Source organism: Choloepus didactylus, chromosome 2 (assembly GCF_015220235.1).
Source record: "Choloepus didactylus isolate mChoDid1 chromosome 2, mChoDid1.pri, whole genome shotgun sequence".
Lineage (NCBI taxonomy): Eukaryota > Metazoa > Chordata > Mammalia > Pilosa > Megalonychidae > Choloepus > Choloepus didactylus.
This window is the reverse complement of record NC_051308.1, coordinates 221047280-221066876: the sequence shown is the minus strand read 5'-3', so window position 1 is coordinate 221066876 and position 19597 is coordinate 221047280. Positions and strand designations below refer to the sequence as shown.

At 34.8% G+C, this 19597-nt stretch overlaps 2 protein-coding genes across 9 annotated transcripts in view; one reads left to right on the top strand and one right to left on the bottom strand.

Moving 5' to 3' along the window:
• The window catches only part of EPB41 (erythrocyte membrane protein band 4.1), a 259035-nt gene that overhangs the window by 60104 nt on the left and 179334 nt on the right, over positions 1–19597 (top strand). The window lies entirely within an intron of this gene.
• On the bottom strand, positions 406–918 carry LOC119528204 (riboflavin kinase-like). The gene has a single exon (XM_037828849.1). The coding sequence runs from the start codon at positions 874–876 to the stop codon at positions 406–408; it is 471 nt and encodes a 156-aa protein (XP_037684777.1). The 5' UTR covers positions 877–918.

Below are 19597 nucleotides of genomic sequence, written 5' to 3'. Positions count from 1 at the left end.
TTTAGCAGCACATGCTATATACAACTACATACATACCTACTGGTATTTTACGATGAAAATCATACGTCTCATCTCAAACTAGTGATATGCCTTTCACCCACAATCACATACCTTTTATTTTCATCATAAGAAACTTAAGACCTTTCTAAATGGTACATTTTAGAAAACATTGAAAGAGTTTTTAATCAACATATAACATAAAAAAGAACCTTGATTTTGAAATGAAATCTTTTTAATACTGTGGCATGATGGGTTTAACAGGTGACACATAAATATAGTAATTACATTGTACTGTTTAAATTAATTCATAGCAATAGGAAAATGATTTTTAAAATATAGCCAATATGAGACTGTAGTTATGAGCAGTGAAATACTAAACAGTGAATGAATCAATATGATGATTTTTCAGCAGTGGCCATTCATTATTTTGCTTTTAGGAACGTGGAAGAAATTATCTTCTTTAAGTTTCAAATGTTCTGGCCATTCTAATTGTTTCTTAGCTTCCTCAATATCATCTTGAATTGCTGAAATAAGTGACTCTAAAGAATCAAAGTTCTTTTCTGGTCTGAGGTAGCCAACGAAGGCCACATTGAGCATTTCCCCATAGAAGTCCTCTTTGAAGGTATGCATAATGTGAGTTTCCATGGACTTTTTCATATTCTTGTAATATGGGTTCCATCCCATGCTCACCACCATCTTATGGACATCTTCACTTCCAAAAGTTGCCCAACCATAATAAATGCCAGTGTATATATCAGCTGCAAGATTATCTACTACTTGTAGAGGAAAGTTAGCAGTGGGGATGACCAGCTGCGTGGAGCTACAACCGAAGCACCGCACCACCTGGCCGCAGCAGAAGTAGGTCAGGTGCCTCATGACGCTACCCGCTTGGGGCGCGCGGTCCGGCCCAGTCTGCGCGTCTGGAGCGATCCCCGCTGAGGCAGTGCCGGGACCAACCCGAGGACACTGAGGAAGCTCGGCGGGTCTGCCAGGCGAACCACGGGTCAGGTGGCTCCGATGATGCGCCGCTGCGGGTTCTTCACGCCGCTGACCGAACAGAAGCTATCGGGCGCCTGGGAGATTGAGCCTCAGCCCTCCCGAGCGGCGGCGGCAGACATAGGTGCGGGAATCGGCTGGGAGCGCGACCCAAGAGGGCAGGCCCAGCGGGAAAACCCCAAGCCGCGGGGCGCTGCGAGGCTGCGTACACTCCCACTTTGATCCATTTTGAGTTAATTTTTTTTTGTAGAATGAGGAAGGGGTCCACATTTATTGTTTTGCTTGTGGATTATCTGGTTGTCTCAGCATCATTTGTTGAAAAGACTGTATTTTCCCTATTAAATTGTCTTGGCATCCTTGAAAATCATTTGACCATATAAGTATTGAATGATTTTTGGAGTCTAAGTTCTAACCTGTTGACCTATATGTCTAGACTATGCCAGTAATTCACTGTCTTGATCACTGTAGCTTTGTAGTAAGTTCTGAAAATGGTAAGTGCAGTTCCCCCGTGTTGTTATTTTTCCATATTGTTTGGCTATTCTGGCTATCCCTTGTATTTCCAAATGAATATTAGGATCAGCTTGTCTATGTCTGAAAAACAGGTGGTTGGGATTTTGTAGGCATTGCATTGAATATATAGTTAAATCTGGGGAGTATTGCCATCTTAATACAGTATCTTCCAGTTCACGAATGGATTTCTTTCCATTTATTTAGTCTTCTTTAATGTCTTCCAATGATGTGTTTCAGTTTTCACTACAAGTCTCATATACTTCTTTTGTTAAATTTAATCTTAAGTATTTTATTCTTTTGGATGCTATTGTAACTGGAATTGTGTTCTTAATTTCATTTTCAGATGGTTCATTGGTAACGTATAGAAGTACAATTAATTTTTGCATGTTGATCTTGTATCTTGCAACTTTGCTGAACTTGTTTATTAACTGTACTAGGTCTTTGTGTGTATGTGTGTGTGTGTATTCCTGAAATTTTCTGTATATAAGATTGTGTCGTCTGCAAATAGATCTTGTTTTATTTCTTCCTTTCAATCTGGATACCTTTTATTTCTTTTTCTTGCCTGATTGCCCTGGCTAGAACCTCCAGTACAACGTCAAACAGAAGTGGTGAAAATGGGCATCTTTTTCTTATTCTTGATCTTACTGGGAAAATGGTAGGTTTTTTATAGATGCTTTTTATCAGGTTGAAGTTCTCTTCTGTTCCTTTTTTTTTCCCCCATAAAAGCATGTTGGATTTTGTCAGATGCCTTTTCTGTGTCTATTGAGATGATCATGAGGATTTTGGCTTTTCTTCTGTTGATATGGTATATTACATTGATTTTTGTATGTTGATCCAATCTTGCGTTCTTAGGATAAATCTCGCTTGATCATGGTGTATAATCCTTTTTATATGCTACTGGATTTGATTTGCTAGTATTTTGTTGAGAATTTTTGCATCTGTGTTCATAAGGGAGTAGTTTTTTTTTTTCTTACAGTATCTTTTTGTAGTTTTGGTATCAGGGTAATAGTGACCTTATAGAATGAGTTAGGAAGTGCTCCTTCCTCTTCTTTTTTTTTTTGGAAGAGTTTGTGAAGGATTAGTATTAATTCTTTAGCCATAAGCATTTGATAGAATTCACCAGTGAAGCCATCTGGTCTTGGGCTTTTCTTGGTGGGAAATTTTTTGATTACTTGCTGAATCTCTTTACTTGTTATAAGTCTTTTCAGATTTTATGTTCTTTCTTGAGTCAGGTTTTGTAGTTTATGTCTTTCTAGAATTTGCCCATCTAGTATCTAATTTATTGTCTTGCAGTTGTTCATTGTGTTCCATTGTAATCCTTTTTATTTCTGTAAGGTCAGTTATAATATCTCTTCTTTCATTCTTGATTTTCGTAGTGTGAGTTTTCTCTTTTTCTCTTGGTCAGTCTAGCTAAAAGCTTGTTCATTTTGTTGATCTTTTCAAGCACCCATTTTTTATTTTGTTGATTTTCTATATTTTTATATCCTCTATGTCATTTATTTCCATTCTGTTCTGTGTTATTTCTTTTCTTTTGCTTGCTTTGAGTTTCGTTTGCTCCTCTTTTTTCTAGTTTCTTAAGGTAGAAGGCTAGGTTATTAATGTGAGATCTTTCTTCTTTTTTTAATGTGGATGTTTATGGCTGTAAATTTCCCTCTGAGCATTGCTTTTGCTGCATCCCATAAGTTTTGATATGTTATGTTTTTGTTTTTATTCGTCTTAAGGTATATTCTGATTTCCCTTGTGATTATTCTTTGACTCTTCTTTTATTTACAAGTGGATTGTTTTATTTCCACATTTGTGAATTTCCCACATTTCCTCCTGTTATTGATTTCTAATTTCATTTCATTGTGGTCAGTGAACGTAGTTTGTGTTATGGCCTAATTTATGATCTATTTTGGGGAATGTTCCATATGTGCTTGAGAAGAGTGTATATGTTGCTGTCGTTGGGGGAGTTTTCTAAAGATGTCTGTTAGGAGTAGTGGATTTATAGTGTTTAATTCTTCATATCCTTTCTGCTCTTCTATCTGGTTGTTCTATCCATTATTGAGAGAGGGTATTGAAGTCTCAGCTATGATTGTTGATTTGTCTATTTCTTTCTTTGATTCTGTCAGATTTTTCTCCAAGTATTTTGGGGTTCTTTGTTAGGTACATATGTGTATATAATTGTTACATCTTCCTGATAGAGTGACCCTTTTATTATTATAAAATGTTCTTCTTTGTCTCTGGTAAAAATTTTGGTCTTAAAGTCTTTTTGTAATATTAGTATCACCACTCCAGCTCTCTTTTGGTTATTGTTTACATGATGTATCTTTTTCCCTCTTTTTGCTCTCAATCTTTTTGTGTCTCTGAAAATAAGTTGCTTATAGCTCACATATAATTGGATCATATTTTTTAATTCATTTTGCCAATCTCTGCTTTTTAATTGGAGAATTGAATCTGTTTACATTTTTTAGTGTTTTTTTTTCAAACAGTTCTATTCATACACCATACAATCCATCCTAAGTGTATAATCAGTGGCTCTTGCTATAATCACATAGTTATGTATTCATCATTACAGTCAATATGAAAAATTCTGATTTCTTCCAAAAAGAAAGAAGAAAAAACTCCCAATATTTACATTTAATGTAATTAACAATTAGGATTTACATTTGCTATTTTGTTATTTGTTTTCTGTATGTCTTATGTGTTTTTTGTTCTTCAGTTCCTCCATTACTGCCTTCTTTTGTGTGCAATTGCCTTTTAAGACCTTAATTATTTTTCTTATGTTTTTGAATCAGAAGGCCCTAGTATCTATTGCTACACAGTCACCTCAATATTTAGTAGCTTAAATTTAATTATTTTATTGTTTATTGTTATCTGGACAGGATTTTTGGCAGGGCTATGTGAAAATGGCTTGTTTCTGTTCTGTATCATGTAGGCTAGGGCAACTTGTCTTTGCTCCATGTGGTATTAGTTATATTGGCTGGACTGGAGTTGGAGAGTTGAAGTTGACCTTAATTACATGTCTGGTGCCTCAGCTGGGATGGTTTAATCATCTGGAGACTGCTGGGAAGGCTGAGCCTCTCTCAATTATGGTATTGGTTGTGCTCACTCATATGTCTGGGACCTTGGGTCTACTCCATGTGGATGTTCTCTCCACATGAGTACCCTGGATTTCTTTACATGCTGGCTGGGTTGCTGTCTAATGAACCAGAAACTACAGAAACTCCTAGAAAGTCACTTTTATTGCATTCTCGTGGTTAACCCATATTCAAGGGGAGGGGAAATACTCCAACACTTGATGGGAGGATTTGTTTGTGGCTGCCTTTGCAGCCAAACTACTGTAGTTCTTAAATGTTAAATTGGGTGGAAAGCTTAAATCTTGAATTTAAACTACCCTTTCCTGTTTTGGGCCTTATTTTCAGAATAATTATTGGAAGTGCCTTGATGAAATGTAGGTAACTAACATTAAAATACATCATCAGAAATCAGATAGCAAAATCTTTTCTTGGGAAATGGTTGAGGAACAAGTTTTGATGTTATGTTTGGTTGGTTCAAAGATTTATGTTTTTTGGAAAACCAAGTCTATTGGTGAAACTGTTCTAACCTAGTTGCAGTTAAGTTTAATTTGTGATAAGTTATTCTGTTCCAAAATAGGGAAACCAAAATATCGAGAGATTGGTTGTAGGTTGTGTAACCAAAACAGACAAATAAACGATCAAAAAAATTTAACAACTATCTGACATTTGGTGTGCCAGAATATATGTATTAGGATATTCAATGTGTTGCTTGATAAGAGAATGAAAGCTTGACATTTACTTTTCTTGACTGGGGGCTTTTCATTTCTGAAGGTCTTAAATATTACTCAGTTTACCCTGGGGTAGGGGATGTGGAAAGTATATAAGAGAATCACTAGATGGTCTTTGGCTTTCAGAACTTATTTCACAGTATTAGAATGTTAGATTATAACATTTAGTGTGGAATCAAAGGATGAGGAAGAATGAGGTGAAGGTGGTTATAGGAAGGTTTTACTAGATGAGTTTCCTTTGGAGGAAGAAATGTTTTTAGTGAGTCTATACTGAGTTATGAGATACCTGTCAAAGGTTACCTAAGCTGTGGTACTAGTTTATTAGCAGAGATAATTTTTCTGAAAAGAAAATCTATAAAAATGAATAACTTAAAATGCCTTTTTCTCTCTGATTTTACAAGTAATATTGTGGACTTTTAGAAAATTTGATCAATAAAGTAAAGTATAAAGACAAAACTAAAAACCATTCATCATCCTTTAATAATAACACTATAAACACTTTTTAAATTTTAAAACATTTTTATTATGAAACTAAACAGACTAAAGAAAAACTGAAATACTGAGAAAAGACAAAGTCATTCATTTACCTCTCTGCTATCCTACTGTACCCACAGTTAACAATTTTACTTTGTCATTTTTTTTTTTTAATTATATGCTTGGTATGTTTTTTCAGCCATAATCATTCCCATTCATATATTTTTAAAAATCTTTCTGTTTCTTAATATAATATTTTCTCATGTTTTACATAACATTCATTGCTAATTTTTAATGAATATATAATGTACCATTCACTGGCTTTTTATATATATATGTTTAGTGATTATTCCCCTAGACCAGGGGTTGGCAAACTATTGCTTATGGATCAAATTTGGCCCAGGGTCTATTTTTGGATAGTCCACAAGCTAGAATAATTTTTATATTTTTAAAGGATTATAAAGAAATAGAGAAGAATATGTGATAGAGACTGTATATAACTCACAAAGCCTAAAATATTTACTGTTTGTCCCGATAAAGAACAAGTTGACCCAACCCTAGCCCTAAAGCAAGGGTGGCAAACTATGACCCCTACATTTGTAAGTAAAGTTTATTGGAACACAGCAATGCCCATTTATTCACATATTATCTATGGCTTCTTTTGTGGAGTTGAATTGTTGTGACATACTGTATGACCTGCAAAATCTAAAATAATATCTGGCCCTTCACAGAAAGAGTTTGCTGACCCCTGCCCTAAACTTTTAAGTGGTTTACAGTTTGGGCTATTGCAAGTAATGCTACTTGGACTATATTTATGCATATAATTTTCCATACTTTAGACAGCTTAAGTTGGAGATATTAACAAAAGTGGAATAATTGTATCTAGTTAATAAAATAATTTTAAAGACTGATACTGTCCCATACTATCTCTCTTGTAGTATTCCAGGATAATATAATAAGAATGGTGGGAATAAGATTGGGAAGAAAGGCCAGGTATTCTTGTAGGTACCACTTCTCTGGTCCTTGCTAATGTAGACATTTGTTTATATTTAGTTCTGGTTTAAAATCAACCAAAGAAGGAAGTAATAGAAATTGCAATATGAAAACCAATAGAAAGAAATGTTATTTTCTAGTGGGGGATGGAAAAGCAGTCAAAAGTAAATTCTTGAGGTGTCAAAGTGTATATGAAATGCCATTCCAAGCTAGTTGTAGTTGCCAAAAGACATTGGGAGAGTTGAAGAAGGGCAATAGTTGGCAGTCAACAGTGAGCCAGCTGTGGGCAGCAGTGAACAAAGTAGGCAGCCATGAGTGTAGAATGGCAGAAGAAACACATGTTCCACCCTTCTGAACACATCCTTGGCATCAGCCCTTATACAACTGTAATTACCCTGTCTCCAGATAAGAAAGTTCTAGGGCAACTACCCTATGTTTTTAAACAAATAACCTTCTTCTGTCTGATAAAATCTTGTTCTTTGGGAAAGTCTTTTTCTTCAGAAAGAAAACTTATGGAATGGACCAGTGAAATCAACTCTGACTATCTCTGAAATGAAAGATGAAGCAGGGTTTCAAATTCAATCTTGTATGAATAAAGTAAACATTAGGAGTTTAGCTGTCAATTTCTAAGTGAAATATTCTGAGGATCTGCAGTATAAATTCATCAGTCTAAGTTTATAGCAAACTGTTGTTTACTATGGCCAAGGTAAAAGACATTGGCAAATCTGGGTTACCTTGCAATTTTCAGGATGCCTTCAAGATTTCCCTTATTCTGTTATGACTGAGAGACGCACTAATGGGTGTAGGTACCCCAGTCTGTAACCCTTCCCCTTCTGTCTCGGCATCAACAAGACAGATGAATTGGTGCAGCATGCCCGCTGTGCATCATGCGTGACCTGTCTACAACAAACATTTTGATATGTTTTCTTTCTCACCTTTTGTATTTTTCACTTGATGAGGCAGTGTGGAGCTTTATGAATTTCATCCTCCCCAGCCTCTCCTACTCTGATTCCATTGGGAAATCTTACTTTGTTGTTTTAATTAGAATAGGACAATCATCTCAGTTTAATAAAAGAAAAAAGAAAACGTTCCTCCCCTTTATACGTAGTAGGAGTGTAGATTTCAACTCTGGTCAATGGAAAAAGAAACAAACAAAAATCTGATGTTAATTTGGTAAAAGTTTTAGGTAATAATAGTTTCTTTGATTCTAAGGACAAAAATCAAAATTTCAAAACTGATTTTAAAAACCAGACTGTAATTCTACTTTTAAGTTATCAAATGCTAAAATAGTTCTTCTTAACAATGATAGAAACTAAATTGACTCTGATTATGCTGTAATTGACTTATAACCACAAAGTCTCTCTTGGTACTTGGTTAGTTATCTGGTGAAAAACATATGCAGACAATTCTTGGACAGTATGTGTTCTTAAAGAGAACTACACCTGGAATGTAAGCATTTATTTATTATTTTTATTTTTTAAAAAATTTTATTGTGGTAACATAGATATTACAAAATTTGCCATTTTAACCATTTGTAAGCATATAATTCAGTAGCATTAATTACATTTACGTTGTTGTGCTACTATGACCACCATCCATTTCCAAAATTATTTTTTTGTCATATTGATAAAGACAGTGTGTATGTCTCTTTAGTGATGTGCCTGTGACATAAATGGATTTCAGTTAATGTTTGTTTATGATAATAGCTACTTAGTGTTCGCAGTTTAGAATTTTTAAACTGATGGTTTTTAAAGAGCTTATATCAGCAATGCAAATATTGTAAATGAGAATGTATCTAGGAAGATATCTTTTATACTACAACAGCATTACCCTAAAGGAAGAAAGGACTTTCATCATTCTAAAGGAATAAAGGTATTGTAGACCAGTGAAATATATTAGGTATAGAGATTTAATGTTCTGTCTTTCTTTTATTTTCTTTTAAGTTTGAAAAGGGATAAAGATATTGGATGCGCATTATGAAGTAAACATCAGAATACTGTATCTTACCCACTCTAATTATTGTCTGTCTTGGCGGGGTTTCTTAAATAGATTTGTGAACAAAATTAGAAAATACATTTCCTTTCAATGATAGAAATTCTGCAGGGCTGGCTGAATTAGACTGACATCTACAATTAATCTAGATTTGCCAGAGACATTGTAGAAGTCCTGATTAATAAAGCCTTATTTTGCAAGATGGCTCCAGGCTGCTGTTATACTTGTCGATCAATCAGAATGTCCAACTGTGACATGAGAATGGATGTTTGTGTGGTATCTGGAAAAGTAATCTTTGAAGAAGATGGATTTATTCCTTTCAAATAGATACTGCAAATGTAAGAATAAAAATGGTGTGGACATAGATTTGGGTTCGTGATAACCCAAAGTAAAGTAAGATGTTTATTATTTTTTACAAATAGAAGTAATAGACTTTTATGATTGAAAAGAACCTTGGTTTATCTACTTCAACTTCCCATTCAGAACAGGAATCTCCTTTGCTACATTACCTGTCCATATCCAGTTGGATTGGAACTTGGCAAAATGTGGATATACACAATTTAGGATAACTAGGCATGCTATGAAAATTTTGGATATTTTATATTCTAAATCCCACTTTTAATTTTGGTCTGTTTATTTCCACTAGATAAAATTTGGGGTCTGTGTTATGTTGAAAAAATTGCAACCTGAATAATACTCAGACTTCTACTTTGAAATAGTAACTCCATTTTCATTTTGCTAAGGTGGCAATTACATTTTGTTTCATGCCTATACTCCTCCACCCCATCCCCTGATGCTCTACAGCATGTACCTTTGACCAATAAAACCAAATTGCGAAGAAGATAGCTAGCTAGTTTAAATCTCAAAGGACTGTCCTAGGGTTCATGATGTTTGATGTATTAAAGACATTTATAAGGGCAGACAGGATGTTAGCAAATACTTGAAGTGTTTTATGTTTTTTATGTGGAATGAAAGAAACCCAAACAAAGGGAGAGAGGTGAAGGAAACTATATTGTGACTGAAAGGAAAGATTCTGTGTATAGAGAAAATATGCAGAGTATGGGGAAAGAACAAAAAGCAAGGCAAGGGAGAGAGCATAATTATCCAGGAATGGGAATGGAGCAGCTGGGGGTGTGCAAAAGGGAGGGCCAAATCAATGGATAAATGTAACTTTAAATTCTTTGCTTAATTATGGATCTTAAATAAGCCTCTTAATCTCTCGAGGATGAATGGCTTTCTTACTGTGAGAGGCTATTAAGGGGACTCTTCCAGTGTTTGGATACCTTTAAAAATCTAGTTATTCTAGATATATCACAGAATAGGTTGGACATCTTAAGGTTTAATTACAGGATATTTCATATTCCTGCTAACAAGCAAAATTCTTTAGTTATGCTATCTACTGACTAGAATGCGTTTTGATTTGCTACAAATTGAAGTTATTTAATAATTAGAAATGTGGTTTTTCTCATATTTTCTTTGAACATTCCCCTTATGTGGAAATTCTTTATAGAATATATTTATAAAAGTTGTCACCCCTTATACTATTTATCCTGTAGAAAGTATATTCAGTATGTCTCAAGTCATGTGGGAATTTTGTTTGTCCAAGAGTAGTTGGACACATGCTTGGAGAGAAAACAAAGTAAATGAGCGGTTCTTGGAAAGCTTCTAAGGATAGTAGTGTATGTACTTGTGCTGAGTTATTGAAACTCTGAAGCAGCAATTAGCAAGAGTGGAATGTTTTTTTTCAGTGATTTAAATCAGCAGATAGTTTCCTTTCATACTATTTTTATATGCTTATTTGACATTTGATACATTTAAAATGGATAGGGGAGACATAAATGTAATTTAGGAAGCACAATGGAAAAAATAATACCTGTGAACCCACAATCCATCTTAAGAACGAGAGCATTACCAGTCTGTTGAATCTCCTTATGTTCTCTCCCCTTTCCATTCTCATGCTTCCTCCTCAGAGATAATTCTGTTATGTATTTTGTATTTTACATTCATTTAATAAATAATTTTAAACTGTGTGGGTATGTGTGTATATATCCTTAAAAATACCATTTAGTTTTGTTTTTGAGCTTTATTAAAATGATATATTGTTGAATTCCCCTGCTATTTGCTTTTTTTCACTACATTGTTTCTAAGAAATTCATTTACATTAATTGATTCACTTTTACAGTGTTATAATATTACAGTGCATGAATATTCTGCAATAATTTATCCCTTTTCCTGGTGATAGACATTGCAGTGCTGCAAAGAACATTTTTGTACATGTCTCTTTGTATATTTGTATGTTAGGTGCTTATGTGTGTGTAAGTATTTTGCTGGGTCATAGAGTATACATGTTCAGCCTTACAAGATGAGACCAGGCAGTGTTTAAGCTTTATTATTTAATTTAATAATCAGAACAACCCATAGTTGTCAACAGTTTAATAAAGAAACTGTGGCTTAGAAGTGTTAAGTAATGTGTCCAAGAAGCCACATAGGTAGCAAGTAGCTAAACAGATTCAGACCCATGATTATCTAACTTTAGGACCAGTTTCTTAAACAGTAAGTTGTTTTGTCTTTCTATGCTGCGTGCCCATGACCAGGTTTTAGATGTGGTGTAACTGGGACACTTTTTAGAGTGACTATTTAGTCATACATCTGTTTTAGAGAGTAAATTCTATGTGCATATTTAAAAAACAAAAAACTAAAAACTCCTTTGGTCCCATGAAATTAGAGATCTGGTCTTCTAACTTTATGCTCTGCCAACTTTAACATATGGCTTTTATTCTTAAGGTCATAAGATGGCTGCTCGAGCCCCAGCCAGCCATCTGTGTTCTAGGCAAGAAGGCAGCAGGGAAAAGGACAGAAGGCCAAAGGGCAATGATTTCCATTTATATCCTACTGGCTGCCTCTAACTGTAAGGAAAACTAGAAAATGTAGTCTTTTAGTTGGTCACATTATTCCCCTTAATTATGTAGGGATTTTGTTAATAAGAAAAATGGGAGACATCCTTAGGTAGGTGCCTGGCAGTTTCTGCACATGTATATCAAAGCCAGTTGAAGAAATACAACCCTCTTCAATTTACCAAGGATGGTATTATAGTTGTTATTTTTTGAATTATTGAGACAAGGTGTTTCTAAAAACCTACCTCTACATGTAATTAATAGGTTGAGCCTGATATCAGGTTGAACATTAGGTGGAACCATTTGAAATTATAATAACATACAGTTTAACTGAATACATTTATTTTCACATTATTCCATGAATTAATGCTTAGAAGTAGGGGCAGAAATTGAGCAAAAAAGATTCCCCAAAACAAAATGATTTGATGCATATTGGAGGAATTGAATCAAGACACTGTAAGGAGTACAATAATGGAACAAAAGCAATTCAGTTAAAAAAAAAAAAAAACTTGAGAGGATAGCTACTAAGGGAATTTGGCCTAGGTAGACAGAAGTTGTCTAGGAAAAAGAGACTAGTTTGTGAATATTTCTTGAAATCAGGAGATCTGAAGGGTAGTATACTTAAGAAGGTAAAAAGTGACTTGAAGATTAGTGTTACCTACTCTTTGAAGTCAGCCTTCGAAGACACCAGAAGGAGGTAATCTTGCCTCTTCACTCATAAGGAGAACTGAGAAAGAGGTATCTAGTTCAAGAGTCGAGTTAGAAGGGAAACAAAATTATAGCCTGTAATAACTTACGCCTAATTGAATTACGAACTGAGACTTTATACTTATAATTTACTACTTAATGTGATAAAATCAAATTTCCTCTCTCCTTGAAGTGAGGCAACACCTTTTTCCTCCCAGTTATCAAAGTGATACATGCTCATTGTAGTAAATCTGAAAAATATTGAAAAAGGATAAAAGGAAAATATCTTTGCATGGGAAGTTAAACCACTGTTATCTGTGGCAATTTTCTTCCAAAGTGTATTTTTAAACACTCTTTGTCCACAATGATGGTATTAGGTTATTAATTATGTGTATTATATACATTTTGAAAGATGAATATTTCCAGACAAGGACTGTTTATCTAGAGGTTTTGTCCCCTTTTACCCTTTCTTTCTATAGTTGTGTAAATTGGGATGAAGCTAAAGATTTAACTTGTTTTTTTCTGGAAACAATGGACAGATTTCATGCAGCACCTCGGCTGTGATTTCTCCAATAAGTTGATAGAGTGGTTTAAGACAGGAATGAGCATATGTATATACACTGTAACAGTTTAATGGCTGTCTTGTGCAGCTGAGGTCATCAACATAATTATCTATATGGATCTAGACACTGGGACAGTAAAATACTTGTCATATAGTTGTTTTCTTAGGGAATTAATAAAAGGACTCAGGGAAGCTGAGAAGCTCACATGAATGTACTTGAGCAAACTCTTAAGTTGCAAAGTACGGTATTTGGATTGGTATTTTTGAGCTGTAAAAGTACTAAAGAGACTTATTTTGAATCTTTTCGTGATTTCATTATTTCAGCTAATACCTGAGATGAATGTTACTGTCACAATTTTGTCTCTCTTCTTTTTTTAATTTTGAAAAGTTTTGGAATAATTAATCCATGCACATGGTACAAAATTTAAAAAAAAGTTAATATGGAAAATCTCTCCCCCAAGTCTATGCTCATCCACCTGGTTACCCTCCTAGGAGACAACTTCTTGTGTGTTCTTCCACTGATACATAATACATATATAAGCAAATTGCAAATAAGCTTAATGCAAAAAATTAGCTTACTATAAATACTGTCCTGCAGCTTGACTTTCTCACCTGAAGCTTGAAGGTTGTTCTGTGCTGGTTCATATCAAGCTGATTGTTCTTTTATTATTTATTTATTTTTTTAAATTGAGATTGTTCACATACCATACAATTATCCAAAGATCCAAAGTATACAATCAATTGCCTATAGTACTATCATACACCTGTGCATCCATCACCACAATTTTTTTTTCAGTTTTTAGAACATTTTCATTATTCCAGAAAAGAAATAAAGACCAAAAAAAAAAAAAAAAAGAGGAAACTGAAATCCTCCCATACCTCTAACCATCCCACTCCATCACTAATTCATAGTATTGGTATAGTACATCTGTTACTGTTGATGAAAGAATGTTAAAATACTACTAACTGTAGTATATAGTTTGCAATAGGTATATATTTTTTTCCTATATGCCCCTCTATTATTAACTTCTAGTTATAGTGTCATATATTTGTTCTAGTTCATGAAAGACATTTCTAATATTTATACAGTTAATCACGGACATTGCCTACCACAAGACTCACTGTTTTATACATTCCCATCTTTTAACCTCCAACTTTCCTTCTGGTGACATACGTGACTCTGAGCTTGCTCTTTCCACCACATTCACAGACCATTCAACACTGTTAGTTATTCACACAATGTGCTACCATCACCTCTGTCCATTTCCAAATGTTTAAGTTCACTATAGCTGAATATTCTGTTTATAATAAGCAACCGCTCCCCATTCTTTAGCCTTGTTCTATATCCTGGTAACTTTTTGGAATTTTGAGTGGAGTTGCTTTGGATAGAATAGACATCTTAATGATATTTAGTCTTCCAATCCATGAACATGAATTGTCTTTCCTTTTATTTAAGTCTTTTTAATTTCTTTTAGCACTATTTTGTAGTTTTCTGCATACAAGTCCTTTACATCCTTGGTTAAATTTATTCCAGGATAACTGAATCTTTTAATTGCTATTGTAAATGAAAGTTTTCCCTTAATTTCCTCTTTAATTTGTTCATTACTATTTATAGAAATACTATTGATTTTTCCATGTTGCTCTTGTAGTCTGCCACTTTGCTGAATTTGTTTATTGGCTTTAGTATCTTTGTTGTGAGCTTTTCAGGAGTTGCCATATATAGGATCATGTCATGTGCAAATGGAGAGTTTTATTTCTTCTTTTCCATTTTGGATGTCTTTTTATGTCTTTTTCTTGCCTAATTGCTGTGGCTAGAGCTTCCAGTACAATATTGAATAACAGTGATGACAGAGGACATCCTTGTTTTGTTCTTGATCTTAGAGGGAAAGCCTTCAGTCTTGTACTGTTGAGTATGATGTTGCTGTGGGTTTTTCATATATGCCCCTTATCATGTTGAAAAAGTTTCCTTCTATTCCCAGTTTTCTAAGTGTTTTTGTCAAGAAGAGGACTAGATTTTGTCAAATGCTTTTTCTGCATCAATTGAGATTGTGCTGGTTTGGATATATTATGTCCCCCAAAATGCAGTTATCTTTGATGCAGTCTTGTGTGGGCAGGAAACATATTGGTGTTGATTGGTTTCGAGACTTTTGATTGGTGTTGATTGGGTTGGAGACTTTTGATTGGGTGTTCCCATGGAGGTGTGATCACTCAACTGTGGGTGAGATCTTTCATTGGATAATTTCCATGGAGGTGTGGCCCCCACCCATTTTGAATGGGCCTTGATTAGTTTATTGGAACACTATATAAGCTCAGACAGAAGGAGCGAGCTTGCTACAGCCAAGAGGGACACTTTGAAGAATGCACATAAGCTGAGAGAGGACTTAAAGCTTACAGAGACATTTTGGAGATGGCCTTTGAAAGCAGACTTTTGCTCTGGAGAAGCTACGAGAGGAAAAATGCCCCAAGAGCAACTGAGAGTGACATTTTGGAGAGAAGCTGAAGCCTAGAGAGGAACATCCTGGGAGAAAGCCATTTTGAAACCAGAACTCCAGAGCAGATGCCAGCCACATGACTTCCCAGCTAACAGAGGTTTTCCAGATGCCATTGGCCATCCTCCAGTGAAGGTACCTGATTGTTGATGTGTTACCTTGGACACTTTATGGCCTTAAGACTGTAACTATGTAACCAAATAAACCCCCTTTTATAAAAGCCAATCCGTTTCTGGTGTTTTGCATTACAGCAGCATTAGCAAACTAGAACAGAGATGATCAGGTGTTTTTTTCCTTTGTTTTATTAATGTGGTGTAGTACATTAATTGATTTTCTTATGTTGAACCACTCTTGCATACCCTGGGATAAATCTCACTTGATCATGGTGTATAATTCTTTAAATGTGCTATTGGATTTGGTTTGCTAGTATTTTGTTGAGGATTTTTGCATCTATATTCTTAGGGGATGTTGATCTGCAATTTTCTTTTCTTATGGTATCTTTATCTGGCTGTGGAATTGGGGTGATTTTGGCCTTATAGAATGATTAGGAAATGTTCTCTCCTCTTCAATTTTTGGAAGAGTTTAAGCAGGATTGGTGTTAATTCTTCTTGGAATGCTTGCTAAAATTTACCAGAGAGGCCGTCTGGTCCTGGGCTTTGTTTTATTAGGAGGTTTTTGATTACTGGTTCAATCTATTTAATTGTTATTGGTCTGTTGAGATCTTCTACTTCTTGAGTCAGTGTAGGTAATGTAGTTTGTGTGTTTCTAGGAATTTCTCCATTTCATATAGGTTATCTAATTTGTTTGTGTACAATTTTTCATAGTATCCTCATAGTCATTTTTATTTCTGAGAGGTCAGTAGTAATGTTACCCCTTTCTTTTCTGATTTTAGTTATTTGCATCTTCTCTTTTTTCTTTGTCAGTCTAGCTAAAGGTTTGTCAATTTTGATCTTTTCAAAGAAACAACTTCTGGTTTTGTTGATTCTATTGTTTTTTGTTCTCCATTTCACTTATCTCTGTTCTAATCTTTGTTTCCTTCTTTCTGCTCTCTTTAGGTTTAGTTTGCTGTTCTTTTTCTAGATCCTCCAGGTGTGAGGTTAGGTCTCTGATTTGAGAGTCTTCTTTTTAAGTGTAAGCATTTAGAGCTATTAATTACCTTCAGCACTGCCTTTGCTGTATCCTGTAGGTTTTAGTGTATTGCGTTTTTGTTTTCATTCGCCTCAAGATATTTTCAGATTCCCTTGTGATTTCTTCTTTGACCCATTGGTTGTTTAAGAGTATGTTGTTTAATTTCTACATTATTTGTGAAATTCCAGTTCTCTCTCTGTTATTGATTTCCAGCTTCATTCCATTATGAAGATAATGGAGAAGAGACATTGTATGATTTCAGTATTTTTTAACTTACTGAGACTTGTTTTGTGACCTAAAATTTGGCCTGTCCTAGAGAATGATCTATGTATACTTGAGAAGAAGGTGTATCTACTGCTGTTGGGTGAAGAGTTGTATAGATGTCTGTTCGGTGTAGTTGGTTTATAGTATTGTACAACTCTTCTGTTTCCCTGTTGATCTTCTGTCTAGATGTTCTATCCATTATTGAAAGTGATATATTGAAGTCTCCTACTATTAATGTAGCAAATCTATCAGTTTCTCTCCCCAAATCTAGCAGTATTTCACTCAGATATTTTGGGGCTCTGATGTTAGATGTATATATTTATAATTGTTACTTCTTATTGTTGAATTGACCCCTTTATCAGTATATAGTGACCTTCTTTGACCCTTGTAGCAGTTTTGACTTGAAGTATTTTATCTGATATTAATATAACTTCCCCAACTCTCTTTGGTTACTCTTTGCATGGTGTAATTTTTTTGCATCCTTTCACTTTCCATCTACCTGTTTCTTGAATTTAAGGTGAGCATATAGTTTGGTTATACTCTTTTACCCAAGCTGCCGATCTCTGCCTTTTGACCGGAGAGTTTAATCCATTAACCTTTATAGTAAGTACTGATAATGCAGGAATTTCTCCTGCCATTTTTCTATTGGGTCTTTAAGTCTTATGTTTCTTTTATCCCTCAATTCTTCCATTAATGCCTACTTTCATATTTATTTGATGTTTTGTATTGTACCACTGTAAGCCCTTTCTCATTTCTTTCTCTATATGTTTTTCATATATTTTCCTTGTGGTTGGGGCTTAAATTTAACATGCTAAGTCTATAACAATCATGTTTGATTTGATACCAACTTAACTTCAATAGCTTAGAAAACACTGATCCTAAACCCCTCTGCCCCCCACCTTTAGTTGTACTTGTTCCTTTACTGGAGGTCTTTATTTTTTTATGCTGCATTGTTCACTGTCTAATATCCTTTCCTTTGTGTTTTAAGAACTCCCTTTAGCATTGCTTGTAAGGCAGGTCTGGTGGTGACAAACTCCCTCAGCTTTTGTTTATCTGGGAATGTCTCAGTCTCTACCTTGTTTTTGAAAAATAGTCTTGCCAGATATAAAATAATTATTTGGCAATAGTTTTCTTTTAGTCACACTACCTCCATGGTTTCTGATGAGAAATCAGAACTTAATCATATTGGGACTCCCTTTTATATAATACATTGCATTTTTATCTTGTAGCTTTCAGAACTTTTTCCTTTCCTTTGCACTGTGACTACTATGTGTTGGGGTATGGTTCCCTTTGAGCTTATCCTGTTTGGGGTTGGTTGGGTTTCTTGAATGTGCATATTCATGTCTTTTGTTAAATTTGGGAAGTTTTTAGCCCCTTTTTTTCTTCTCTTTCTGGGACTCCCATAATGCATATATTGATATGCTTGTTGGTGTCCCATCGGTCTCTTAGGTTCTGTTCACTTTTTTCATTCGTTTTTCTTTCTGCTCTTCTGCCTGAATAATTTTAATTGTTTTGTGTTTTGAGTTCACTGATTCTTTCTTCTGCCACCTCCAGTCTGCTGTTGAAACCCTCTAGGGAATTTTTCATTTCAATTATTGTGGTTTTCAACTCCAATATTTCTGTTTGGTTCCTTTTAAAAATTTCTGTTTTTTTATTGAGATTCTCATATTGTTCATTCATTATCTTCCTGATACCCTTTAGTTCTTTCTCATGTTTTTCTTTATTTCCTTGAGCAGATTAAAGATCTCTCTCTCTCTCTTTCTCTCTGTAAGATTTAAGTTTCTGAAGAGTGAAACGTCTATAGAGTATCAGATAGGGACCAAGGTATTCTTTAGGATTTTGGGGACTGTTGTTGACTTGGGCTTATAATACTGTGGCCATTTGTAATATCTAGCTGAAGCTTGCATAGGCATAACCTCCAGGAGAGCCTCTTGACTCTATTTGAAATCTCTTAGCCACTGAAACCTTATTTTGTTGCCTTTCTTTTCCCCCTTTGGTCATAAAGGCATTCTCAATCCCTCAGTGCCAGGGACAGGCTCATTCTGTGTCCCATGTTGCCAGGGAGACTCACTCACTTGGGAGTCATGTCCCACATTGGGGGGAGTTTAATGAATTTATTTGCAGAGTTGATCTTAGAGAGAGAAAGGTCTCATCTGAGCAGTGAAAGAGGTTCTCTGGTGGTGACTCCCAGGCATAACTATAGGGAGGCTTAGCCTTCCCTTTACAGCGATAAATTTCACAAGAATAAGCCTCAAGACGGAGGGCTTGACTTATAAAGTAGGGGGTTCCTAATTTCACATATGTTCTGTCCAAGATAAACAATCAGTGTATCTCACATTATCTTAACTTAGTTGTACAGTTATCATCAGTCCATTTTAAACAATTCTCATGTATCCATCATAGTTGTAGAAGGCCACTTGCACCCTGTCTGGACAAATCAGTATTAAGACTCTTTTTTGCTGCAAAGCACAACTGTGCTTTCAAGATTATTAAATTTTCCCAAAGGGAGAGTAAAAATAGTTTGATTTGGAGATGTTGTTCTTTAAAGCAGGAACCCCCCTTATTTAACATTACATCCTGAACTTTATATTAGCTAATGTTTGTGTGAATAAAATGATGATGACAGTCACGTTTACAGTAGAATCTTAAAGATTAGACATAACAATTACTGTGGTAAAAAAATTTTAGTTCTTGAGTAACTCTTTCTGAGTAAATAGTTTAACTTCATGCAATATATTGATACTACTAACTTTATGCTTCTCAGGTCTTCCAACTTTAGGGTTTAAAAATTTTTTACCAACTTGAAAAACATACAGAATGA

Coding starts and splice junctions, on each gene's coding strand:
- LOC119528204 (XM_037828849.1), bottom strand. CDS start 876: ATGAGGCACCTGACCTACTTCTGCTGCGGCCAGGTGGTGCGGTGCTTC.